The sequence below is a fragment of the Cervus canadensis genome, chromosome 11 (genome assembly GCF_019320065.1).
Source record: "Cervus canadensis isolate Bull #8, Minnesota chromosome 11, ASM1932006v1, whole genome shotgun sequence".
NCBI classification, from domain to species: Eukaryota; Metazoa; Chordata; class Mammalia; order Artiodactyla; family Cervidae; genus Cervus; species Cervus canadensis.
In genome coordinates, this window is record NC_057396.1 from 45683028 (window position 1) to 45710874 (window position 27847).

At 39.9% G+C, this 27847-nt stretch overlaps 2 protein-coding genes across 3 annotated transcripts; both read left to right on the forward strand.

The window, feature by feature from the left end:
• The first annotated feature begins 925 nt into the window (after positions 1-925).
• LOC122450457 (olfactory receptor 51E2) lies at positions 926-27708 on the forward strand. Of its 2 annotated transcripts, none has more exons than XR_006272124.1 (2): positions 926-1061; positions 27655-27708. XR_006272124.1 is itself a non-coding variant. In XM_043482823.1 (2 exons), the coding sequence occupies exon 2, from the start codon at positions 16147-16149 to the stop codon at positions 17107-17109; it is 963 nt and encodes a 320-aa protein (XP_043338758.1). In that variant the 5' UTR covers positions 926-1061; positions 16104-16146; the 3' UTR covers positions 17110-17308. The 2 variants fall into 2 exon arrangements, 1 of the variants encoding a protein (XP_043338758.1); XM_043482823.1 differs by lacking the exon at positions 27655-27708 and adding an exon at positions 16104-17308.
• On the forward strand, positions 8144-9088 carry LOC122450458 (olfactory receptor 51F2-like). Its single transcript, XM_043482824.1, has one exon. The coding sequence runs from the start codon at positions 8144-8146 to the stop codon at positions 9086-9088; it is 945 nt and encodes a 314-aa protein (XP_043338759.1).
• Positions 27709-27847: the final 139 nt, after the last annotated feature.

Below are 27847 nucleotides of genomic sequence, written 5' to 3' on the forward strand. Positions count from 1 at the left end.
CTGTGGATACTAATTACATCAGACATACTCAAATGTGCAATATAAGATCCTCCACATTTGAACACAAGTAGGCAGAACCCCAAATTACTGTGATTAGTTTTCTTCCACCTAGTGGGCTGGGACTTTAAAACAGAAAATAGGTTGAGTTATGCAAAAGTAAAAAAACTTTATTTTCTGCACACCTCAGTGATGGACTGAGATTTTTATTTACTATATTCACCCACACTTGGTTCATGCTCTGTGGTAATCTTATCATTGGTTTTCAGTATCACAAATCATCAGTTAACCTGCTTTCTATACTAAACTAGGAGACCCTGAACAGTAAGAATTATTGTTATACTCTTTTTTTTAAAATCTCTAGCACTTAGCTTGATGTTAGGAATTTAGGACACTTTTATTACTGAATATGTACAGATGGATAACATTTTTTGTAAGAGAGAAGCTACCTGTGGGTAGTTTAATAAAACAAGACTACACTTAATGACAGATACTATGGGGCAGAGTATGACTTACATTCACAATAGCTGGTGCATTTTAGCAGTTGGGTATAAAATTTCATTTAAAAAAAGTCCTCTTTAGAGTGACTGCAAATAAGTATGGAGTTTCTTTTGGGGGTGATGAATATTTTCTAAAATTAGACTGTGATGATGGTTGTTGCACAACTCTGTGAATTTACTAGAACTTTTTAAATTGTACACTATAAATGGTGGAATTTATGGTATGTGACTTATATCTCCAAACTGTTCATATGCGAAATCCTTCAATAAAAGGGCACAGTACAAAAAAATTACATCAGCCTATAAAGCACATAGCCACAAAATGCAATTGCCTAATGGAAGGTATAAAAAGACTATATGAGGCAAAAGAAGTCCTCTGGGAACCGGCATACTCTGGAGACACAGTGAGTGACAACACCACAGGGAGCTGGCCGCTCAGCTCTGAGACTGTCTCCAGCCGGTCTGCCAACAAGTCTTCTCATAAGCTCAGCCTCAGCTGGATCTAAAGCCTTCCCGGCATTGTGAGTCAGCCCGAGAGGGACAGGAAACTGCTGTGTGGGCCCTGTAAGTAACGTTGTTTTGAAAAAGCTCAACTCTAGGCAAGCCGAACTTTCCTACCCACAGATGAGAGTCTCCTCACCCGGAGCAGAATTAGCCTAGATAATGGGATGATGGGCTGAGGTGGAGGGTAGATTTACAAAATTATTTATTCTCAGGAAATCTGCAGAAAAGGGGTGTTTTGTTCTGCCAGGTGTGGGTGGGATATCCTGTTGTTCATTAGTCAAATGACTTAATCAGTTGCTAGTACATTTATCCTACTTAGTGGTTTGGTGCTCAAGAAAACTAAAGAAGTCTTCAGGGGCTGAAAAGCCCAGTGATTCTTACTAAAAATGAAAAAAATACCAATTTTGAACATCTAATGCATGCCAGGTACTGTACTAGACACAGTGTGTGTTCAATCTTACAGAGAAGGAAACCAAATGAAAGAAAGTTTACCTTACTTGTAGGTTTCAATGAGAATAGTTTTTGAGAGCCTGAGCATTGAAATTAAAAATAAATAGGTTTAGAATCCCTACTCTGATGTTTGCTAGTTGTATGTGATCCTGTATACATTTCATAACTTCTTTCATACTCAATTTCTTCATCAGAAAAGTGAATATAATACTGCTACATGGTGTTATAGTAAAGATGAAAAGATAAAATGCCTATAGAGTATTTGGCAAAGTAATGTTCATAGAGCAGTAGCTGTTGTTATATTTTTGTTATTGTCACTATACAAGATCTCAAAACTAGTTGGTGTTTGAGCAAGGATCTAAACCCAGATCAGTCACACAATAGCCATGCTGTTGGCAATGACTTGGACAATACTGATAATACTATATAGTCTAATTCAGCAGTTAAAGCCATCACCACAAACTGCAGCTCATGGAGGTGCAATGGAAGAAGTGCATCACTGTGATCAAAGTGGACAAGAAAATTAGTACAGAGATTGTAGCTTCTTTCCCATAAGAGAAAATGAAGGCTAAGCAGGGACTCAGAGGATGGGTTGAACAGACCTTCTGGTGATGTCTGCACAAAACGTTCGTTTGAGGAAATTTTTGTACTTTCTCCTAACCATATTCATTAGCCCTCCTTTGTTCTTTAAGAACAGTTTCATGTTTCTGATTTAAGAAGATTGGAATGAAATACAGCCGCAAGGTTCCACAACCAACCAGACTGCTATTACTAAGCCTCCATATGTAATCCTCTTAAGGCTCCAGTTTTTGACATTTCAGAAATAAAATCAATATGAACTTAATGATGACTTGTATACTGAGGCTAAGTGAGTGGATGGTGAGTATGCGTGGTATGTGTGTGCATGAGGGAGGCAGTTCTGAGCAGATGATCTGCTAGAGTTCAATGTCATTTTTTGATAAATGAAGCAAAGAAGAGGGAGCCACAATAGGAATGGGAGAGGGGGTAGGATCTTCTTGATTCTTACTGATTGAGCTATCTGAGGATATATGGGTGGAGCTATCCCTCAGGTATAGATAAAATAGTTTATTCACATTTTATTCACTGGCCCTAAGCAGAGAGCTTTGATTTGTTCTCCAGACTACTGCCAGTTCCTTTCCTAAATCATCAATTTGATTTACTCATTCTACTTCCATGACCTAGTTGAAGCCTAGAAATCTTCTTACAGCTTCAAAGATTTTATTAACTTTTAAAATGCAGAACTTTGGAGAGGCCGTAATTAGATCTCAGGTTCGTGAGCCATCAGGATGTAAGTGCTATTTAAAGCCATGGGAATAGCTGTTATATCACAAGAAGAATATATGGAGAGCAAAAAATATGAGGAACTTCTTGGAAGAAAATGGCAGTCTTCAGTTTAGTTCAGTTGCTCAGTCATGTCTGACTCTTTGTGGCCCCATGGACTGTGGCACGCCAGGTCTCGCTGTCCATCACCAATCCCAGAGCCTACTCAAACATGTCCATCGCATCAGTGATGCCATCCAGCCATCTCATCCTCTGTTGTTCCGTCTCCTCCTGCCTTCAGTCTTTCCCAGCATCAGGGTCTTTCCCATTGGTCCATTCTTTGCATCTGGTGGCCAGAGTATTAGAACTTCAGCTTTAGCATTAGTCCTTCCAGTGAATATTCAGGACTTATTTCCTTTAGGATTGACTGATTTGATCTCCTTGCAGTCCAAAGGACTCTCAGGAGTCTTCTCCAACACTACAATTCAAAAGCATCAATTCTTTGGCGCTCAGCTTTCTTAATGGTCCAACTCTCACATCCACAAATGACTACTAGAAAAACCATAATTTTGACTAGGTGAACCTTTGTTGGCAAAGTAATGTCTCTGCTTTTTAAATGCTGTCTAAGTTGGTCATAACTTTTCTTCCAAGGAGCAAGCGCCTTTTAATTTCATGGCTGCAGTCACAATCTGCAGTGATTTGGGAGCCCCAAAAAATAAAGTCTGCCACTATTTCCATTGCTTCCACATAAACTTGCTATGAAGTGATGAGATCAGATGCCATTATCTTAGTTTTCTGAATGTTAAGTTTTAAGCCAACTTTTTCACTCTCCTCTTTCACTGTCAACAAGAGGCTCTTTCGTTCTTCTTCACTTTCTGCCATAAGGGTGATGTCCTCTGCATATCTGCAGTTATTGATATTTCTCCCCGTGATCTTGATTCCAGCTTGTGCTTCACCCATCCCAGTGTTTCTCGTGATGTACTCTGCATATAAGTTAAATATGCAAGGTGACAATATACATCCTTGATGTACTCCTTTCCTGATTTGGAACCAGTCTGTTGTTCCATGTCCAGTTCTAACTGTTACTTCCTGACCTGTATACAGATTTCTCAAGAGGCAGGTCAGGTGGTCTGGTAGTCCCATCCTTTTCAGAATTATCCACAGTTTGTTGTGATCCACACAGTCAAAGGCTTTGGCATAGTCAGTAAAGCAGAAATAGATGTTTTTCTGGAACCCTCTTACTTTTTCAATGATCGAACAGATGTTGGCAGTTTGATCTCTGGTTCCTCTGCCTTTTCTAAAACCAGCTTGAACATATGGAAGTGCATGGTTCATGTATGTACTGTTGAAGCCTGGCTTGGAGAATTTTGAGCATTACTTTACTAGTGTGTGAGATGAGTGCAATTGTGCAGTAGTTTGAGCATTCTTTGGCATTGCCCGTCTTTAGGATTGGAGTAAAACTGAACTTCTCCAGTCCTGCAGCCACTGCTGAGTTTTCCAAATTTGCTGGCATATTGAGTCCAGCACTTTCACAGCATCATCTTTTAGGATTTGAAAGAGCTCAACTGGAATTCCATCACCTCCACTACCTTTATTCATAGTGATGCTTCCTAAGGCCCACTTCACTTCACATACCAGGATGTCTGGCTCTAGGTGAGTGATCACACCATCATAATTATCTGGATCATGAAGATCTTTTTTATATAGTTCTGTGTATTCTTGCCACCTCTTTGTAATATCTTCTGCTTCTGTTAGGTCCATACCATTTCTATCCTTTATTGAGCCCATCTTCGCATGAAATGTTCCCTTGGTATCTATAATTTTCTTGAAGAAATCTCAAGAATTCCCCGTTCTATTATTTCCCTCTATTTCTTTGCATTGATCACTGAGGAAGACTTTCTTATCTCTCCTTGCTATTCTTTGGAACTCTGCATTCAAATGGGTATATTTTTCCTTTTCTCTTTTGCCTTTCACTTCTCTTCTTTTCTCAGCTATTTGTAAGGCCTCCTCAGACAATCATTTTGCCTTTTTGCATTTCTTTTTCTTGGTGATGATCTTGACCACTGCCTCCTGTACAATGTCATGAACCTCCATCCGTAGTTCTTCAAGCACTCTATGAGATCTAATCTCTTGAATCTGTTTGTCACTTCCGCTGTATAATCATAAGGGATTTGATTTAGATCATACCTGAATGGTCTAGTGGTTTTCCCTACTTTCTTCAATTTAAGAGCTCTACAACTAGTGGTATTTCTTTGTCTGTGATTCCTCTGATATGCATATGCCTAGTACACAGTGCCTGACATGTAGTAGGTTTTTCAAACAGGTAATTTTCCTTTTTTTTTTTCATAAGTGTCACTGGCCTCTGATTAAAGATGAGGTTTTCTGCCTCTCAGTGTTGAGGTCCTGACATCTCTCTCATTTTCTCAGGCACCAAACCTCCGTTATTTTGCTTGCTTTGTACCATTAGTGCTGACATAATCCGGTGAACACCCAGTTTGATGCTGGAACAAATGAGGTGTTTATTGTAGATGATCAAAAGCTTAGGGGGAAAAAAACAAAAGCTTAGGGGGAGTTGCTGGCTCTGAAAGGAATAAGGAAGCCCCTGTGTCTGAGCCCAGCATGGATGATGAGAGGGTGCAGGGAGTGTTGGTTTAGACCAATGGAAAAGAAGGTATTCAAGGAAGTTCTCTTCTGTCAAGCTCAGCACAGATCACTTCAACCTGAACCGTTCTTCTGATCATGCAGAAAGAAAGGAAAAGGGGAGAAAACAAACAGCAAATAAATTGAATCATAAAATAAGGGGAATCATGAAGACTTTAGGGTGAAAGAGAAATTGTTCATATAGCAATTTATTTTTTTAACTGATCTCATAAAATTGTGTAGAGCTCAATGACAAAAGTTACACTTAATCATTGCAAATCATTGTGAAAATCATTGTGACAGGCAGAATTAGTTGACATATACGGAGGTCTTTTGTATTCTCATAACAATTTTTATTATTCATCATGATACGCTGGATATTGAAATTATTTACAAGCAGCAGCATTCACTCTCCCTTAATTATAAGCTCTGTAAGAGGTGTTTTGTTTGTGTTACGTCTTAGCTTCTAACACAGCACTGTGCCCAGAGTAGGTACTCAGGAAATGTGTCTGAGAGTGTAAGGCAAGAGCAAATAAGCAATATTACAAGCTCATTCTGGCTTGACAGTTTCTGGCTTGGAATACTTTGTCTTGACATACACAAAATGTGAAATTATTTCAAGTACTGTTTTTCTTGGAAAGCCTTTTGCAAATACCCCAAACCTTTTGTACACAGAATTGAAGTTATTCCTTTTTCATAATTTCTCTACTTCCGAGTAACCTCAGAAAGTTGTTAACTTCAAAAACTGAGTCCCAGGTTCTATGAAAAATGATAAGAAATAGGTCAAAGACTTATGGAAAATGAGATGTGAACCCATTATTATAAATTATCATGAGTATCATTAATTTAATAGATTTTTAGTTTATCTTCCTGATCAATACATACTTATTAAATGTAAAAGCTATAAAAGAATTTTTCAGAAATCACTATAGTTATAATTAATTTCAAAAAGTGCTAATAGAACCTGTTAATGTTTCAAACTTTCACAGTTAATTGTGAAATACATGCCAGTTGTGTGAGACAGTATCTACTGATACTTCATTTTTTAAAGTTTTTTTTTTAATTATTTGTTATTTATTTTTGGCTGCTCTGAGTCTTTCTTGCTGTGTGTGATTTCTCTAGTTGCAGCAAGCAGAGGTTACTCTCTAGCAGAGGCATGCATTTCTCATTGTAGTGGTTTCTCTTATTGCAGAGCACTGGCTCTAAGTACCCAGGCTTCAGTAGTTGAGGCACATAACCTTATTTGCCCCAAGACATGTGGGATCTTCTCAGACCAGGAATCAAATCTGTGTCCCCTGCATTGGCAGGCAGTTTTTTTTGTTTTGTTTTGTTTTGTTTTTTTACCCCTGGACCACTAGGGAATCCTGATACTTCATTTCTATAAAATGATCAAGTCCATGGCAGTGCCATGGGAGTAGTATCCAGAAAAAAATTTCCTTTTTAAATAAATATTCCCTTTTTGTTAATTCTCATTTCCCTTATGAGATTTGCTAATATATTCTGACAGTAATTTGATTGGTTCTCTGAGGACAGCCTCATTTTTCTAAGCCAGAGACTATGAAGTCTTAGTTCACTGATTTGACCAACTCATGTAAATTAACACTCTTCTTTCCTTGAATTCTCCATCAATCAAATTTAAAAGTTCCTGTTAAAACTAAGAGATTTATATACGGAATTCTTTACCTTGCACTTTGGGTGAAACTGTGATCTGGAAACTCTTAGTTTCCCTTAAGGAACAGTGATCTTAACATTGGTTACAAGTTCATTCTGGCTCAACCCTCTTTCACATATGCCATTCTAAAAGCTTTGAAATACTAATCTCTGTTTTCCCCATACCCCTTCTTCCAATTCATACAGACCTATTTACCCAGGCTGCAATTGCTTACTCAATGAAAAATAAAGTTTTATGTTTCCCTCCAAAGCAAAGCAGTAAGATTCTATTAGGTGTTTCCTTAGAAGCATGTCTTAACAAAATGGAGAAAAATCTGTTCTTTGCTAGTGGAGAAAACCTAGTCTTTAAAGAAATTGAAGAAATATATTTAAAACTGACAGCATGTTATATCAAGTGGGGGCCAGAGGCCTCTGTAGGTAATAAGTCTGTGTTCTAGCTCTCCATCTCTCTAATGCAATTCCAGATGCTGTAAGGGTCTGGACAAGGGTCAAATGACAAAGGTCATTTGAAAGGTTAGATACTATAGTCACCTGCACATGACTGCACTGATGCCTAAGTCATTTATTATCACTTAATACATGTTATTTTGCATTATAAGTATCTCTTTCTCAATATTTTCTGGCTTCCCAAATTATCTGTAAGCTTCACTGCTTTCTCTTCTCTTGACCAATGTAATACTGCTCCTCCAAAACCTCAATCATTTGTCTCTGATGCCAACTATACAGAATATATTCCAAAGAGGATGGAATATGATCAGCCAGTCTTGGGTCAAGTGTCTTTTCTTAGTTCTGTCATCTCTGGCTAGAGGAAAAGATCACATAATATAAATCTTGCTACCAGAAAAATGCTCCAGGGAAGAAAAATCATGAGCAGGAACAAATACAAAAAAAAAAAAAAGAGAGTATTTTTAAAGCAGTTGAAATTTTGCAATTATTTTATCAATTTATATCAGCCATTCATATTTACATAGGATATAGATCTTCATCTCTGGTTAGCTTTTGGTTGAATAAAATTATTTGTAATTGGATTGCCTGTTTAAATATAAGTTTTTTGGTTATTCCAGAATTTCATCTTGGAATTCTGTGCTTCTTAATTCATCATGTCAAACTTGCAAAATACCACATCCTCTTCCATCATTTTCCTGCTGACTGGTGTTCCCGGGCTGGAAGCCTTCCACACCTGGATCTCCATTCCCTTCTGCTTTCTCTATGCAACTGCTCTCTCAGGAAACAGCCTGGTTCTCTTTGCCATCGTCACTCAGCCCAGCCTCCACAAGCCCATGTATTATTTCCTGTCCATGCTTTCCACCACTGACCTTGGCTTGTCTGTATCCACTCTGATCACTATGCTGGGTATATTCTGGTTCAATGCCAGGGAGATCAGTTTTAATGCCTGCTTGTCACAGATGTTCTTTATTAAACTCTTCACTGTCATGGAATCATCAGTGTTGTTGGCCATGGCTTTTGATCGTTTTGTGGCCATCTCTGACCCCCTCAGGTACGCCATCATTTTAACAGACTCCAGAATAACTCAAATTGGAGTGGCCATTGTCATCAGGGGGACACTAACACTCACGCCAATGGTAGCCCTTCTTACAAGACTGTCCTATTGCCACAGCCACGTGCTCCACCACTCCTACTGTTTCCACCCTGATGTGATGAAGCTCTCGTGCACAGACACCAGGATCAACAATGTGGTGGGGCTGACTGCCATGATCTCTACTGTTGGTGTGGACTCAGTGCTCATCCCCTTTTCTTATGTTTTGATCATTAAGACTATCCTCAGCATTGCATCCCCAGAAGAGAGGAAGAAAGCCTTCAGCACATGTATCTCTCATATTGGGGCTGTTGCCATTTTCTATATCCCACTGATCAGTCTGTCCTTTGTTCACAGATTTGGGAAATGGGCCCCACCATATGTACATACTATGATTGCTAACACCTACCTGCTAATCCCCCCTGTCATGAACCCCATCATCTACAGTGTGAAGACAAAACAGATACGCAGAGCTGTGATAAAAATCCTCCATTCCAAAGACACATAGAATCATAGAAACAGTCTATGTTAGGTTGTTTTATCAATAAAAAAGTGAATCTGGTGATCATTGATGCCAAATGTACAAATATTTAAAATCAAAGATGAAATATATTTAGAAAATCAGCTTGACTGACCCATTTATTTTACAAATGAGGAGACGAGACATTAGAATAGGAGGAATGAGCAGCTTTACTGTCTAGAATTTCTCCTCCAATGACTGCTTATTCTAAACTGTTGTTTATCCTGCCAGTAGTCTGTCTCTTTTTACTTCATCCACTTCTCAGCAGGTAAGATGACACAGTATGAAAAAGTCACTCCTTTTTGAGAAATAGGTAGTATTTTCTAACTGCAATAATAATTTTAACTAATATTTATTATTTCCTTTGACCAGTCATTGTTCTGTTTTTTACACATATTAACACATTTTTATATTCAAAACAAAATGATAAGATAGTCGCTTTTATTATTAATGAGAAAAACTGAAGGACAAAAATGTTAAGTAACATGCTTAAATACCTAGTAAGTAACGAAGCCATACTTCCTTCCCACCTGCAAACTGACTTCCTTCAGGGTCCTCCTACTCTTAACTTTGATGGTGTATGTGGTATAAACCATATATGTATTTATATATCTATGCTATATTTGTATTAATATAAACATGTATATACAATATAATGTATATTATACATGAATTGGATCCACTAGAGGAGGAAATGGCAGCCCACTCCAGTATTCTTGCCAGGAGAATTCCATGACAGAGGAGCCTGGCAGGCTACAGTCCATGGGGTCGCAGAGAATGGGACACGATTGACCATCGAGCAGCAGCATACATAAATTAACTAACTTGTACTGGGGGGACACAATTTAGCCAAACAAACAAAAAAATAAAACTGTATTCTCTAGAAATTTTCAGCTAATTAATCAAATAAAAACCTAAAACAAAATCCTCAAACCTCACAAATGTATTTCTACTTAATGTTCTTTCCCAGCTAAGCATATTCCAGGGTTTCTTTCTGACCTCCCTCAACTTTCTGCCCCAGCAGAAACTGAAAAGTGACTAGAATTGCAAAGGAATTACAAGTTGTGTTATTAGAATTGTTTTAATTTGTAGCATTTATTTCATGTATGGCTTAATCTAGTAAGTTAATTATTTTTTCCAACCTGGGTATATCCAATAATTCTCAAAAATTTAAAGTGCATGTTTCAATGATACATTGGTATCACTCAGTAATGGTGGGCCCTATAGCTGGTATAAGGTCCAACAAGGAAGTAGAAGTAGTCATTCATAGCTACAGGGAATTTATTCACAGTACCAGCTACTTTATAGTTAGGATGATGTCAAAATCCTCAGCATGTTTGACAATAGTATTTTCAGAGTCAATTACTGTTCATTTTCATCTTTGTTATCGTCGTATGTTGAAATGTCCCAGAACTTTGTTCTGATACCTGTCTTATTCTTTGTTATATTCTCATTTCTGGTCATCTAATTTAACGTCATGTCTTTACATACCATATATAGGCTTGTAAATCCCAAATAAGTATTTATAATATAGTCCAAACTCATATCTAATTGCCTGTGCATCAGTATCTTCATTTGGATATCTAAAAATCATTCCAGACTCATCATATCCCAAACCATATCCTGGTATTCACATCAATGAAAAAATATTCTCAATCACAGTTTTCTATAACCCAGAAACTCTGCCTTTCAAGATGCTGAGAGAAGACTTGGTTATTTCTGGCGCATGTCCATCTCCCCCATTCTACAACCAATCTTTAGCAAATGCTGACGACTCTTTATTCCAGGTATTCCAGATGTTGATATCTGGAGTACACCTACTTTCTACTACTTCTGCTGCTACCACCATGTTCCAAGCCATTGTCATTTTGAACCTGATTTTGCTTTATAGTACAGTCTATTTCCCCCAAGGTAGTTAAAAGGATTATCTTAATACACAAGACAAATCATGTCACATCCTCTGTGCAACATGTTCCAGAGGTCTCCTGTCTTACCCAAGAAACATTTACAGTCATTAAAATACCTTACAAAGATTTATGTGCTCTGACTCGTCTTCATCGCTCAACTTCATCTCCTACTACTCCTCCTTACTTACTCTACTACACCCACACTAACCTCCAAATATTCCCTTAAACACACCGAGCATGCTTCATCCTCAGACTTTGCACTTGCAGATCTCCTTACTTGGGATGTTCTTCCTCCCGATGCATGATTTGCTCCCTGTCACCATGCGGTCTCTGCTCATGTACCCCCTTATTACAGGGCCCTTTATACCACAAAAAATAATAATGACAACACCACCTTTTCCTCAATTCCTGCTTACATTCACTCTCTTCCTTACCTACCTTGTTTTAACTTCTAGCACTTTCACACCTGCTGTAACGCATTACATATCTGTTTATTTCTTTTCTAGCTTCCCCATTAAAAGGTAAGGTCTTTGAGAATAAGGACTTTGTTTCATTTAAACTCTCTTCCTGCCAGATAGAAAAAAAAAAAAAATCATAAAATCTGTGTGGCCTGGCTCTATTTGCTGCTCAAAGTCATTGCTTCCCCTCCACCCAGTGCTCCAGGCACAACAAACAACTTGCATTTCCTTAGCCTTGATTGCTCCATCTCACTTTCAAGCCTTTGCACAGGCTCCTCCACTTACAGCACCCTCACTCTCTTCCCTCTGACCAAGTAGAAGTGGCTTTCCTTCAGAGATGTTTTCATGATGTCTCAAGTCTGTCTCGGAGAAGGCAATGGCACCCCACTCCAGTACTCTTGCCTGGAAAATCCCATGGACAGAGGAGCCTGGGCTGCAGTCTATGGGGTCACTAAGAGTCGGACACAACTGAGCGACTTCACTTTCCCTTTTCACTTTCATGCATTGGAGAAGGAAATGGCAACCCACTCCAGTGTTCTTGCCTGGAGAATCCCAGGGACAGAGGAGCCTGGTGGGCTGCCATCTATGGGGTCGGACAGAGTCGGACACAACTGAATCGACTTAGCAGCAGCAGCAGCAAGTCTGTCTGGTGTCCTTTTCAGGTTCTCCTACATCATTTTGTGCTTCTTCTTCATGGCACCTTTTTTCAGACTCAACTGTAAGCATTCTCTCCACAAAAGACTCTGCTTACTTCTTGAGATCAAGGGAGCATGTCTCAGTCACCATTAGAAATAAGAGAAAATGCGCACATGATGTGGGTTCACAGACTCAATTTTTGTTTGCTCTTTCCACACATGACCTAAGATAGGGCAGGAAGATAGGGGAGAGAGACAAAGAGATGCTTGGGCTAGAGAAGATGGATGAGGGTACCCAGCGTCCTAAAAATGGGAGGAGATGGAACTTCAGTCTGAAGAACTAGACAGCCAGGAAGCTCTCACTACTTCTACAGATGTTTATCCCACAGGGCCAACATTAACATGTGAAAAGCCCCACTGTGCAACCATCCAGGCAACTTGTAAGCACCATTCCTCGGGAGTGCCTAATGTAGACGTTAAGGGAAATGGGGGTGGGGTGCAGAGCAAATGTCATCTCTGACCCAAGGGACAAACTCACAGTGAATTGGAGATTTTCCTAAAGGCCAGAGCGGTGGTAGACACATGGCCACTATTTCACTTGGACTCCTTAATTAAAATCCTTAAATGTTCCATAAGTCCTATGAGGCCCTGTATGATCCAATTGCCCATTACTTCTCTGATTGTATCTCCCTGCTACTCTTGCCCTGGTTCTCTCTCCTCAGCACAATGGCCTTTTTGGTATTCTAAACCCCCAGATACATTCTCTTCTCAGGAACTTTATTTGTGGTTTCTTTTCCTTCTTCCTGGAATAGTCTTCTTAAAATACCTCCGTGGATATATTTCTCACTCTACCAGGATTCTCCTTAAATGCTTTTATTCTGGGGAGTCTTCGTAATGTTGTGCAATAGCTTCATTTAAAATTTCTACTATCCCCTTGAGATGTATTTATTTCCTTCTTCCCTTTATTTTTTTCTCCTGAAGCCTACCTAACATCCTCTTTCATTTTTTATAGCAACTCCATTTATTGTCTGTACCCCTAACCAGAACACTCCATGAGGCTGGAGATATGTATGTGTGGCATCTATTTTTCTTATTACATTGCTGTCGTTGTTCAGTTGCTAGGTCATGTCCAACTCTTTGTGACCCCATGAACTGCAGCATGCCAGGCCTGATAAAACTTTGTTGAATGTGAACAAATAAAGAATCTGAATACTTGGTTCTCTGACCATATTATAACTCATGAACCATATGACCCAAGCAAAGAGACTAGGTCATGTGTATGCTTTATCTGTGACACAGCTGCAATGAAAAGTGGTTTCCTCACCTGAAAATCCGTTTCATCAACTGAAAGAAAAGCCGGGACTGGGAAAAGAGAAGTTCAAGAGGTGCATGGCCTTATTGTGAATTATGGGACTACACTTTTGTGTGCCTATCTCAATAAAGAGAATATGAACTCCTAGAGCTCAAGAACCTGATTGCATACATTGGCAACCGTGTCTAGTAAAGTGGCTAACTAGAGTTTGAGTTACTTGGAGGGGCAGATATAGATTGTTGAGAGCCCTGTATGTGTAAGTGTGGGAGTGATGGCCGAGGCAGTAGGCCCCTGGTAATCTTCGCCCATCCACCCCCACCAGCAGTGGGAAGCCTGTGGGACTGACATACAAGTGGCCATGGAGGTATTGCTCCCTGCCTGCACAGCCCCCAGGCCCTCTGTCTGTATTCCCATAGCCTATCCCCACGGGATTCCTAGGCAGAGTTATAAATAAATCTGTGCCTGAAAGGGAGAGTCGGCTTCAGCTGCCTCTCATCAGGACTATACCATATTCAAGTGAGCGCATCCTCACTGGGGTCAGGCAGCCCATAGTCCCTGGCACCCTAAGGAACCCTGAAGACCCTACAAACTGTCTCGTGGCAGGGTAGGGGGAAGCCTTTGTGTCCCACCCACATCTTCATGGATGAGGAAGAAGTGTTCCAGAGCGTTAGCTGCCACCCAGAAAGGCAAGTGAGAATAGATGCCACAGCCACACTCAGACCCAAAGAGAAGCTGAAACTGGGTCTGGCTAGAGGTCCCTTTAGGCAGAAGGCCAGACCACATGGGAGGAAAGCATGAGGTCTTCTGGGATAGGTAACTGGGGAGATGAAACAATGCCCCTAAGTCTTAGGCTGCTACCAGCAAAGCAGAAAAGGTGCCCTGCAGAGAGAAGAGTCAGGGAGATATCTGACTCTGAGGCCACCAGAGACCCTTCTGTCTGCCCATGCAGATGCTGTCATCAGAGGGGCTGAGAAAGGAGAAAAGCATTACTGTGCTCCCCTTGCTACCCTCCATGCTTGTGAGCATATGCCTCTGAAAAACGCTTTTCATTCTCTGACAGCAGTGGAGGGAGATAAAGCTGGGATCTGATATTTGTCAAGTGAGGTAGCTGTAATATCTTGGCACATGTCTGTGAAAGGAGGAGAACAAATAGTCATCAGAGGAGGGGTTTTCTGATCTTTGAACCTGGATCTGTTCTTCCTTGCTTATCCAAGATGAGGATCATCTAAGTAAAAATTTTTAGTTTTAATTTTATCATATTGTGTTTTTAGATACCTGGTCACTCTCCTCTCCAAACCCTCTCCACTAGGGCCAAATAGAAGAGCATGTCTCAGCAGCTGAAAGGACACAGGTTAGGAGTGCAGAGGAATCCTGGTGGGGTGGGGGGGAGTGGGGAGGATGAACAGTTTAATCCCAGTATCACTGATGAAGTCACCTGCAGAGTGTATTCTAAAGATTCACAACCTCTTTTGAAAGCCGAGCCTTTAGCTCTTTAGCGACAATTAGCTATATATATCAGGGTACTGAGGAAGACTTTCAGGAAAGAATTTGGTGAGGTCAGAACACAGAATGAGGCAGAGCAACACTGAGTTTCCTAAGAAAGCAAAGACTCACCTAATATAAATAACTCATGGCCAGAGGTTCCAAGAAAGATAAAGCTCTAGGAGTATCAAGACTCAACTCAAGCTCTCTTTGTAGCAGTGAGAGTGGCCTTAGAAACAACTTTTAAAATTGGAGGGACCCATCAGCCAGGAACAGAGAGAAAGCCTTCACAGGGACCACACCTGGCAGCTACCAGCACCTTCATCTCCAGGGAATTCATTGGTGGGAGCTACTGCCTTTCATTTGATGACCCCAGATAAGTTTCCTTGTTACCTTAAGATATTGACTTTGGCCTTTTTTCCTTAATTTTTATTTTGTGGGTTTTGTTTGTTTGTTTATTTCTATCTTTTTTTTATTACAGTTGTATCTTTCCTCTCTTGCTGACCTTAGACCTGGGGACCTGGAATCCTGAAAATTTGCAACCAAACAAAGCAAAACCAAAACAAAATAGAAAACCTTCCTATCCCCACTCTTTGCTCTACCTTTTATTCCCTTCTCTGTCTTTTTAATTTCTACTCAGTATTTCAAGACTGAACAGAAGGATCATCTTGCTTTAGAGAGTTTCCTCTGATGATGCTTCTCCCATCCTATGCATTAAATGCACATCTTTTCCTAACACACAGCCCGAGATACTAATATTTTCATTACTTATCTATCTTTCACTCTAGGCAAGGTATCTGAAAGGCAAATGATGTGTCACAGCATCTGAAAGGCAAAAATATGCATTTTTTTCTCTCTATTTTCAGCATCTAGTAAATATCCTTGATATATGGTAAGTCTTATAAGTAAATGCTTATAGAAAAGAAAAAATGATTCCCAGGGAACTTGAGAAGCACAGATTTTTGGGATGAGTGTTGTTCTCCCCAGGTTCCCTTTAACAAATGTAAATGGACTTTGAGTGTAGTGACTGATAAGTGAATTTGAGCTGTCACTTTCCCCTTTGGCAGGAGGCTTCAGACAGCCTTTTTATGAAAGAACCCAAATGACTTGGAGGAGTGAGAGAAGAGAGAAGGGGAAGGAGAGCTAAGGTGTATTCAGTCCCCAGGTCTCTGGGGCCAGCCTATCTGATTGTGCTCCCTGTCCTAACAGGCTAGCAGGCTGCCAGTGTGACCTCACCTTCTCGGGGCCAGCTATGAGTACCTGCAACTTCACACATGCTACCTTTGTACTTATTGGTATCCCAGGACTAGAAGCAGCTCAGTTCTGGATTGGCTTCCCCCTGCTTTCTATGTATGCTGTGGCATTGTTTGGAAACTGCATCGTGGTCTTCATCGTAAGGATGGAGCGCAGCCTCCACGTTCCCATGTACCTCTTTCTCTGTATGCTGGCAGCCATCGACTTGGCCTTGTCCACATCCACCATGCCCAAGATCCTCGCCCTCTTCTGGTTCGACTCCCGGGAGATCACCTTTGATGCCTGTATGACCCAGATGTTCTTTATTCACGCTCTCTCGGCCATCGAGTCCACCATCCTACTGGCCATGGCCTTTGACCGTTACGTAGCAATCTGCCACCCGCTGCGCCATGCCGCAGTGCTCAGCAACACAGTGACAGCCCAGATTGGCCTGGTGGCTGTGGCCCGCGGATCCCTCTTCTTCATCCCACTGCCTCTGCTCATCAAACGGCTAGCCTTCTGCCAATCCAACGTGCTCTCGCATTCCTACTGCGTGCACCAGGATGTAATGAAGTTGGCCTATGCAGACACATTGCCCAATGTGGTCTATGGTCTTACTGCCATTCTGCTGGTCATGGGTGTGGATGCCCTGTTCATCTCTTTGTCCTATTTTCTGATTATACGAACTGTTCTACAACTGCCTTCCAAGTCAGAGCGGGCCAAGGCCTTTGGAACCTGTGTGTCACACATTAGCGTGGTGCTGGCCTTCTATGTGCCTCTCATCGGCCTCTCAGTGGTGCATCGCTTTGGGAACAGCCTTCATCCCATTGTGCATGTTCTCATGGGTGATGTCTACCTACTTCTGCCTCCTGTCATCAATCCCATCATTTATGGTGCCAAGACCAAACAAATCAGAACTCGGGTGCTAGCTATGTTTAAGATCAGCTGTGACAGGGAGTTTCAGCCTGTGGGAGGCAAGTGACCCTTACCACTGCATTTATTCTTACCTTTAATGGCTTAATATAATGATTTCCTAATGCTCGCTCGATCTCAGTTGCCCATAAACACATCAGTGAATTTCTCTGGTTTGGCTTCTAAATACTTCCTCTGCTTGGCATGAAATTTTTGAGGCTGCCATAATCCTTTTCTGGGCTTCCCAGGTGGGCGCAAGTGGTAAAGAACCCATCTGCCAGTGCAGGAGATGTAAGAGACATGGGTTCAACCCCTGGGTCAGGAAGATCTGCTGGAAGAGGGTGCAGCAACCCACTCCAGTATTCTTGCCTGGAGAATCCCATGGACAGGGGAGCCTGGTAGTCTACAGTCCCTAACGTTGCAAAGAGTCAAACACAGCTGAAGCGACTTAGCATAGCATAGTTCTTTTCCACAGGTAAAAATGCTATTCAGTACTACTGATTTGCCTGGAGAATTCTATGGACAGAGGAGTCTGGTGGGCTACAGTCCCTGGGGTCTCAAAGAGTCAGACACAACTGAGTGACTAACACTACCACTGCTACTACTATCCTTGTTATATAAAAAGCTAAAATTAGAAAATAAACAGCAAAAGAACATAAAGAAGAGTGGCAAAAGTACAATTTGACTTTTAAACAAGGGAAAAATTGCTTTGATCAGTAGTCCAAGAAACCTACTTTAACACAATAATTAGGCAACATTTTTGCTTATTTAATTAGCAGTTTTTATTAATGAGAATTCACAATGAAAAAGGAGTTTGTGTTGAAACATACATGCTTTAGCATCACAGCTGATGGTGCAACTGGCAAAATGCAGCAAGAGCTTTTTAAAAGTTATGAGTGTTAATGCTGTAATCTCTCTTTTGAAAATTTATTCTAACAAAATATCCCTAAATGCAGAAAATAAGTTTCTCATAAGATATATCAGTCATACCATCATTTATAGTAATCATGTATTTGACATCCAAGGTTTGATTTATAAAAAATAAAGAATAGTAAACTCAAATATGAGCTTCCTTGGTGACTCAGACATGGTCTTTTCACTTAATGGAATATTATGTGAAATAGTCCATGTTAAGGAAATATTTATTATGTGACCTTTAAAGACTTTGCTATAAAATGAAACATGCATATAATGTTAAGAAAAATAAGGATACATGATTGAAACTAACTTGTAAAACAATCTATGCCCTGAAAGAAATGTGGTCAAATTACTAGTGACTTACTTCTGTTTCTATCTTCTAATTCCTTTTTTATGGAGATCTTGTACACCTTTTATCATTTGTACAAGTTAGCATGTACAACTTTTAAAATGGAAAAAATGAAACTGATCATTTACGTATACCAGGGCTTGTCAAAGACTCATTGTTTCCTATTTATTACCTGGGAAGTTCAGCTTTAAATAATAATGTCAATGAATATATCTTGAGTGGTTGCAATGTTCCAGAAATCTAAGTGTTTTATAGGTTTTATCTTATCTTCACACCAACTTTATGGCATAGGGACTATTTTTGTCCTCCATTACCAGTGCAAGAAATAAGGTTTACACTGAGAAAACCAAGGCACACAGTTTTGTGGGTGCCGTGCCATGATTCCAAATTAAATTTCATAACCAAATACGGTTATTTAATGTCCATGATGCATTGCTTCCTGTTTAACATCTGCCATTTATTTCCTCAGCCTGTGTAAATCCTGTTTTCCTTCTGCTGTGTGCCTTATGAGATAAATGACTATTTGTGTTGAGAGGCTAACCCTGCCCTTGTTGTGAGCAACAAATCTAAGTTAGTCTTCATGTTTTACAGCCAACCTTCATGTTCTACAGCCTGCTTCTTTCTTGATTAAGGGAGAATATTTTTGTCTATTTATCCCTAGCATCTTCTCAATTATGTCTCCCTTTTTTAAAGTGTTTTCTGTACCTGTCAAACATATCCAAGGTCTGAGTTTTAACTTAGGTATGAGACATTATAAATTTTATTTCAAATTTTGCTAAGTGTTATACCTACTGCTTTCACATTCATAGTATCCTATGTGAGAGGTTCCCTGGTCTTCTTTCTCACCAGTGCAGAAAGCTAAATGCATCTTTTTGAAATGGACTATTCCCATTGTAACATTGAGCAGGTCTGATGAGATGCTAAAGTCTGAAGACAGTCACTGGGCCTATGTGTTCCCTTAGCAGCTTCACTGAATATATCTTTTGTGGGTAACTATGGTGCATAAACCATGCGGGAGACTTCAGCCTGTAGGCTGTTGCTCAGAAGGAGGAAACCTCAGACTCTTAGCCTTTCTCCTGGAGAAGGGTCCTCCTAGCATATGATGTATCTGTGAGCATCCAATTCTGATCCCCTGCCTAGAGGCTGTAAAAGAGCTTCCAAAGCCTTGCAGTTAATCAATGCACATAGACCAGGTCTGAGAGGGAGAGAATGGAAGAAATGGATGACTCCTTTAAAAAAAACAAAGGAGTCCTCATGCTCCGTGAAAGTGGAAATTCGAGTATTGGGCCTCACCCCAAATAATGAGGTTGGGAGCCTCATTTGATGAAATTGACTATGTCTCTTCCCACAACTTCCATTCTCTTCTATTTTCCCGTGCATTGCTCTACCTCTGATCATACCCTCCTGACTACTTGCATACACCTAAGAGAATAACCATATTAACAATTTAATAAAGTGTGCCATCTCTCACTCCCAAATTTCTCACTGTTCACTGCTGTCCAATTTATTCATATTCCATTTCTGTCTCCCCTACATCTCCATCTACCCCAGGATTTTAACTTTTTTTAAAAAAAGTAGTCCAAAGATTTGTATTCATAGCAACACTATTCCCAATAGCTAAAATGTGGAAACAACCCAGGTGTTCAACACATGAATGAATAAAGAATACTGGTTATATACATACAACAGAATGTTATTCAGCCATAAAAAAGAACAAAATATGATACATTCTACAACATGAATTAATCTTGATAATATGATGTTAAGTGAAATAAGCTAGACACAAAAGGACAAAAATTGTAGGATTCCAATTATATAAGGCACTAAAAATTCATTGAACTAGAAAGTAGAATTCATCGAAATAGAAAGTAGAGGTTGCCAGGGGCTGGGGGCAGGGGATAATGAGAGTTATTCTTTAATGGGTAACAGAATTTCAGTTTGAAATGATGAAAAAGTTCTAGAAATGGATAGCGATGATGGCTGCACAACAATGTGGATATACTTAATCCCACTGAATTGCACACCTAAAAATGTTTGTTAGAATGGTAAATTTTATGTATGTTTTACTATGATAATTATTTAAAAAATGTAAAACATCACCATCAGTTTTATAACAAGAACATGTTGAAATGATTGCATCTAGATTAAAGAAAGTATTTTAAGTTTTTGTTGCTGTTGTTTAACTATCTCAAAGAAGAACGTATTTGATCACCATACTGAGAGGAGGGCAGAGCCCTGGAATGAGATTTAGGAGCTCAGAACTCCAGTTGTGTCACTAAGCCTTGTGACCTTGTCTAAATCACATTATCTCTTTGAAGTCTGTAAACATGGTGATTAAATTATGTAAAGTCTAAAAAATCTAAATTCCATTTCCAATCTTTATTTATTTTTTTTTTTTTACTTTTTGGCTGCCCTGTGTGGCATGTGAGATCTTATTTCCCTGTCCAGGGTTCAAACCCACTTGCTCCCCACCCTCTCCCCCTGCAGTAGAAGCTCAAAGTCTTAACTGCTGGACCACCAGGGAAGTTATATGATGTGCTCTGAACATTAAGAAAGCGAAAGTCGCTCAGTCGTGTCTGACTCTTTGTGACCCCATGGACTAGGCAAGAATACTGGAGTGGGTAGCCTTTCCCTTCTCTGGGGGATCTTCCCAACCCAGGGATTGAACCCAGGTCTTCCTCATTGCAGGTGGATTCTTTACCACCTGAGCCACAAGTGAAGCCCGAACATTAAGAATCCAGGAACAATTTTAAAGGTCCTGCAAGGCTGAATCTCTCCAGGGACTCCTTGGGAACTGCTTTCTGACCCACATAAGAAAACCAGCCCCCTTCCCTGAGGCCACACCTACTGTTTGCCCAAACACTGTATTTATCAGCTTGACCTCCTATTCCCTGATTCTACGTTATAGCTCTCTCCAAAAATCAAACCTTCTCTCAAAGATGGGGAATTTCCACCCAGTAGATATGCATGGGCTCTCTGAAAGGAAGCCCAGTCCAGCAGAGAGAGCAAACCATTCTGATCATCAAGTCAATTCATTCTCTGTGAGGCTTGTTTTCCTCTTTAGTTTATTAGGGGCAATAATAGTGTATTTTGTGAGGATTATGTGCAATTTTCCATGCATAATGCTTAGTGCAGTGTTTAATACATAGTATGAACTCAATAAATACTCATTATTATTATTATCATTGAGGAGATAGATAATAATCCCTGCTTTACAGGGATAATGAGGTGATAGGACTGTGGGTTTCTGCCTGTGGCAAGCAAGACACACGGATTGTTTTAAAACACTGATTAGATCACATTAGCCTAGGAGCTTGGAGTTTAAGACCTGGACTTTGATCCTCCCCCATCCCTCCAACTCACAAGCACACACCAGCAGGACTGACTGGAAAATAAGATGAAGGAAGGGAGTGTAGTGGATGGGGGAAGTGGGACTTTAATGGGATGCAATTTGGATTGAAATGACTGATTATATGCACTAAAGGAGAAAGATCAACAGAAAGGCCATAGTTTTCAAAACTGTACCAGAAAAAATGCGATTGCATTCTAGAAGGTGGCAAACTAAAAATGGGTTATGGCCATTACTTATTCCTTGTTCACACAGACCAGGGTCCTGGGAGAGTGTTTGCCTTTTGTTTCCCAATGGCCTGGAAGGACTTCAAGAAGGAGGCCTCTGGGTGCCTGGGGAGCTGAGTCAACTGAGAGAGGTGGTCCTGGGCAGCCCCTGCCGTGAGAGGCCTCTGGGTCTCAGGCAAGTGTTGGCTGTAGTGAGAGTCTCTTTCCCAGTGAACAAGGGTCTCTGGGGACCAAGGACCATAAAAGTTTTGCCCTGTTCCCAGCCATGTTTATGTTGGCCTGAACAGTGGAGGGCACCAGTTTAGGTACCCAGTTACCCACGAGAGCCACAGTGTCTGAGGTTGCTCTGTAAGCAAGACAACTCCCATCCCCCCCAATAATTACATTTACCCCCCACCTCTGAGCAGCACATCATTTACCCAACCCTGGACTGACAAGAAATAAGAACACCACATAAGTTTGTTTTGAGAGAGAGAGATTTCCCCAGGCTTTAAAAATTATTATTAGAAGAAAAGATTTACTCTCAATACATATTTATGACCAGAGATTACCAGCATCACATATCTGAGATTCTTTCCAAAGATGATCACCACCAATTCTCCCAGCTGGTGCTGGAATTCATGCCCAATGTCCATGTTTAAATGTCATTTAACTTTAAATATTCAAGCATTATTTACAACATTCTAGACCCTGTAAGAAATAAAGAGAATACCAAAATAAACAATAGTGGATGTTATAGTGTATGTCAGATATTACCCAAAAGGAAAGAGATAACAAGTGTTGGCAAGGATGTGGAGAAAAAGGAACATATGTGCACAGTTAGTGGGACTGCGAATTGGTACAGGCATTAGGAAAAACAATATGGGGCTTATTCAGGAAATTAAAAATAAAAATACCATAAGCAATCATTACCTCAAAAAGATATCTGCACTCTCGTATCAGCATCATTCACAATAGCCAATGTATGGAAACAGCCTAAGCATCTATCAATGGATGAATGGAGAGAGAAAATGTGATATACATATATATTACATATATATATAATATATGGATATTATTCAGCCTTTTAAAAGAAGGAAACTCTGACATTTGTTCATTTGTTACAGGATAGATAAAACTGAAGGTCATTATTCTAAGTGAAACATGACAGACAGAGATAGACAAATAGTTCATGTTCTCACTTATATGTGGAATCAAGAAGAAAAAAACATCAAACTCAAAGAGAGTAGAATGCTTTTTGTCAGAGGCTGGGAGTTGGGGGCAGTGAATAGGAAAATGTTGATGAAAAAAAATATAAACTCTTAGTTATAAGATAAGTAAGTTCTAAGGATCTAGCATGTAATGTGATGACTATAATTAATAATACTATCTTGTATAACTGAAATGTGCCAAGAGAGTACAACTTCAGTGTTCTCACCAAAAAAAAAAAAACTATTTGAGGTGACCATTTAACTGAATGGTGGGGAGTCAATTCTTTCACAATATATATGTATATATAATCACCACATTTTACCTTTTAAGTATATTACAATTTTATTTGTTCATTATACCTCAATACATACATAAATTAACTCAAAGTCATTTCACTGACCTGACTATAAAATCTTTTTAGATGTAGTATAAATCTATAAAACTCTTAAAAAAGTTTAAGAGAAAATCTTCAGTATTTAGAGCAAAGCTTTTCTTAGTCTTGACACCAAAAACATGATTCATTTTATTTTTGTTTTTTTTGTTGTTTTTTTTTCTTTTTTTTTTTTATTTTATTTTCTTTTTTTTTTTAAAAATTGATAATTGATATGAAGCTTCACTAAAATTAAAAATTGCAGCTGCATCAAAGACTCAGTTTAAAGCGTAAAAAGACAACATACAGAGTGTGAGAATATGTGTGGCAAATACATACCCAACAGAGGCCTAGTATCTAGAATATAAAAAGGACTTTGGAAATTTAGGGAAAAAATCTAAAAACAGGCAAAAATCAGAAAGTGACATTTTATGGAAAAAGATAGATAGATGCAAATAAATACATGAGATGTTCAAAATTATTAGCCCAGTAAAAAATGAAAATTAAAACCATGGTGAGATATCAATATATATCTATAAGAATAGCTAGCTTTTTTTTTTTTTAACAAATGTGAAAACATCAAATGCTAGCAAGGATGTGGGGAAACTCGATGCTTAATGCACTGCTGAGGAAATGTGAAATGGCATAGCTAGTCACTCTGAAAAACATTTTGGTAGTTTCTAAAAACTGAACATGCAACAAACATATGACTGAGCATCTGCACTCTGGTATTGATCTCAGAGAAATGAAGAAATATGTGTACCAAAAGCTTGTACACAAATGTTTGTAGTAACTTTAAAATAATAACCCCAAACAGGAAACAAGACATAATGTTCTTCAACAGGTGAATTGTTAAAAAAAATAAATAAATAAAAACAGTGGTAATAGCCATACCCTACAATATTGCTCAGCATTTAAAAAGAATAAACTGTTGAAGATGGTGAAATAGGAAGACCCTGAGCACACTTCCTCCCATGGGTACATCAAAATGACAACTGTTTACAGAGGTGGCTCAGATGGTAAAGAATCCACCTGCAATGCGGGAGACCTGAGTTCGATCCCTGAGTTAGGAAAATCCCCTGGAGAAGGAAACAGTTACCCACTCCAGTATTATGGCCTGGAGAATTCCACAGACAGAGGAGCCTGGCGGGCTACAGTCTATGGGGTAGCAAAGAGTCGGACAAGATTGAGTGAGTTTCACAGACATACATACAGAGCACATACAGAGCAACTATCTATGAGACAGTTTTCCACAACTAAAGATACAAAGAAGAAATCACAGTGAATGGGTAGGAGGTGCAGAGACACAATGTAGTCAAATTTCACAACCCTGGGAAGGCAACACACAAATAGGAGGATAATCACAATAGCAGAGATTCTCTCCAAGGCACAAAGGACCCAAACCCTACATCAGGCTCTCTGATTCAGGGATCTTGCATCAGAAAGATGAACCCCTAGAGCATCTGACTTTGAAGACCAGAAGGGTTTGCATATGGGAGAGGTAGAGGGCTGTAGGAAAAATCCCCATGCTCTGAGTCCCAGTAGAAATTAAAGAAATAACCCCACTCACAATTACATCAGAAAGAATAAAAAAACCTAGGAATAAATCTAGCTAAGGAAGTAACAGACTTGAACTTGAAAAACTATAAAACTGATGAAAGAAATTGAAGATGAAAAACAGATAGAGATGTGTACAGTTTCAGATTCCTGAAACTAACACAATATTGTAACTCAATTATACTTCAATTTTAAAAAAGCACAAGCTATTAATACATGGAATAAGCTAGATAAATCTCCAGATAGTCATGCTGAGTGGAAAAGAGACAGTCTCAAAAAATTATATACTATACCATTTCATCTGTAAAGCAATCTTGCATTGACAAAATTATAGAAATAAGTAACACACTAGTGATTGCCTGGGATGAAAAGGGGGCTGGGAAACAGGGGAGTGGGAGCAGACATAAAAGAAGAAAAAAAAAATGAGGGAGCCTTGTGGTGATGGAAATGTTTATTATCATGACTGTAGCAATGCCAGTATTCCTATTTTGGTATTGTACTGTTGTTTCACAAGATGTTAACTTTGAGAGAATTGAGTGAAGGATATATGGTATCTCTGTGTTGTCTTACAGCTGCATATGAAACTACAACTGTCTCAAAAAGAGTCTTAAAAAATAAAGTGTCTCAGTTTCTGCTTTGCCATTTCAAGATTTCTTGTTGTTGTTGTAAGTGATGGACAGCCAACAAAGAAGTGGTTAAAAGTTTGGAGATGGGGTTGATATGAAACATACATGCCTTAGAATGGTCCCTCTAGTATGGTGTAGATGTATGAGTGGAAGCAGGTAAGACAGCAGATTGACCAGGCAAGACTCAGAGAGGGCACATTTGATGGCCTTTGTTTCCCATTGTGGAGCTGGGAGCAGTAACATATGAACTACTGAAAGTAAGATGGCAGATTGGACAAAGAGCTTGAGAAGAATGGTGGCAATTTAAAAACCAAAAGGAAAATTACGGAGTACTGCTCAAGTCTCAGCTCAGGTAAATGAACATGAATTTATTTTGATATAAGATTTGAAAGTTGAGTAATTTTTCCTAAGTTTATTTATCACCTATGGAGGAGAATGGGAGATAGACTGGGCCCAGTTCAGCTGGGAGTGCTGTGCTAAGTCGATTCGGTCATGTCTGACTCTGTGTGACCCTATGTACTGTAGCTGGCCAGGCTCTTCTGTCCATGGGGATTCTCCAGGCAAGAATACTGGAGTGGGTTGCCATGCCTTCCTCTGAGGAATCTTCTCAACCCAGGAATCGAACCTGAATCTCTTACATCTCCTGCTGCTGAGTTCTTTACCATCCTGAGTTCTTTACCACTGGTGCCACCTGGAAAGCCCTCAGCTGAGAAAGTGCAGCCAAAATCAAAGAGGAGAAAAGTAAAATGTGTTCATAGAAAGCAGCTCCAAGTGAGTGACATTGGTCCAAACTGATTTAGGAAAAAGCTGAGGTCAGAGCTATTTTGGAGAACTCTCAAGAAAGGGAGAAAGAAGGGACACAGAACTTATATGTGGGAAGAAACAGCAAGAAATGGAGAAGGATTTGAACTGAGTTTTGAATGGCTCTGTAGTTCATATTGTTTCTACTAATTTTTCTCCTTTTGACCCAGGCTAGGCGTGTGGGCAGAATCTGTGCCAGCTGCAATCTGGTGCTACAAGCCTAAAGTCTTGGAGTCTGTCCCAGAATGAGAGCTGAGAGTTCAGAACAGGGTCTATGGGTCTTTTAGAAGTCTGAGTTCTCTCTACTTCCTCTAGGAAGTGTTCCCTGATGACCTCTGGCTGAGGGCGGCCAACACTACTAGGCCCCCAACACATCACTCCACACTCCACAAAAATGGGCTGTTCCTGGAGGATTCATCTTGGAATCTGGCCTAGAGGGGACTGGATTGAGGAATATTGTCTTGGAAGGATTTCAAATGCAATTGAAGTGGATCATCTTTGAAGATAATTTAAACTTGCTGGGGTATTTTAGAATCTATGAGTCTGTCTCCTTTCCTCCATTAATGTTTAATTGCTCCAACCACTTCCCCATTCCAAGAGCTAGCCACAAATTGTTCAGCCCTCAGGGGTCTGAGTGGATTGGCTCCTCTGGGGCTCAGGTCTGGTCTTCCCTGGAGACAGCACTGCAGCTAAAGCATCTCAAAGGCGTCCTGGGCTCTTGCCGGATGTGGAGTGGCAGAGCAGCTGGGGACAACAAGCAGCCAGGGTGAGTAACCTGGGCTCTCAACACACCTTCTTCTCCACTTCCAGGATGAGTGACCACTAGTGCCCCTGCCTCAGATGGAGGTAACAGTGGGAAAGGTCTGCAAGTCAGGCAGAAGAAAGAGAAATGACCATTCTTGGACAATAGGAGGTGGTCATGCCTTCTTGAGAAGAGAGTCTGAAGAAGGCTGCCTTTCTGAGGATTGGGGAGTTTATAGCTTAAAGAAGAACTGGAATCGCAGACCACACTTCCAGGGAGAGATGTCCCTCATAGCCTCTGCAGAAAGGAAGTATATGAGGGGAATTGTCAAGTTCTCATCACATCTGGCATTCATTTTCCTTAATTTATCACTGACCCATTTTTATATCACAATATCAAAAAATTGATTTGTTCATGATTTCTTTACTTGGAAAATATTTATACAGAATTTTCTTCTCTCTCTTGAATAATTCCTTATCTCATAGAGAAGGGGACGACAGAGGATGAGATGGTTGGATGGCATCACCGACTCAATGGACATGAGTTTGAGTAAACTTCAGGAGCTGGTGATGGACAGGAAGGCCTGGCATGCTGCGATCCATGGGGTCGCAAAGAGTCGGCCATGACTGAGCGACTGAACTGAACTGAATAGAAGTTGTTTTAACCCTTTTAATTTTT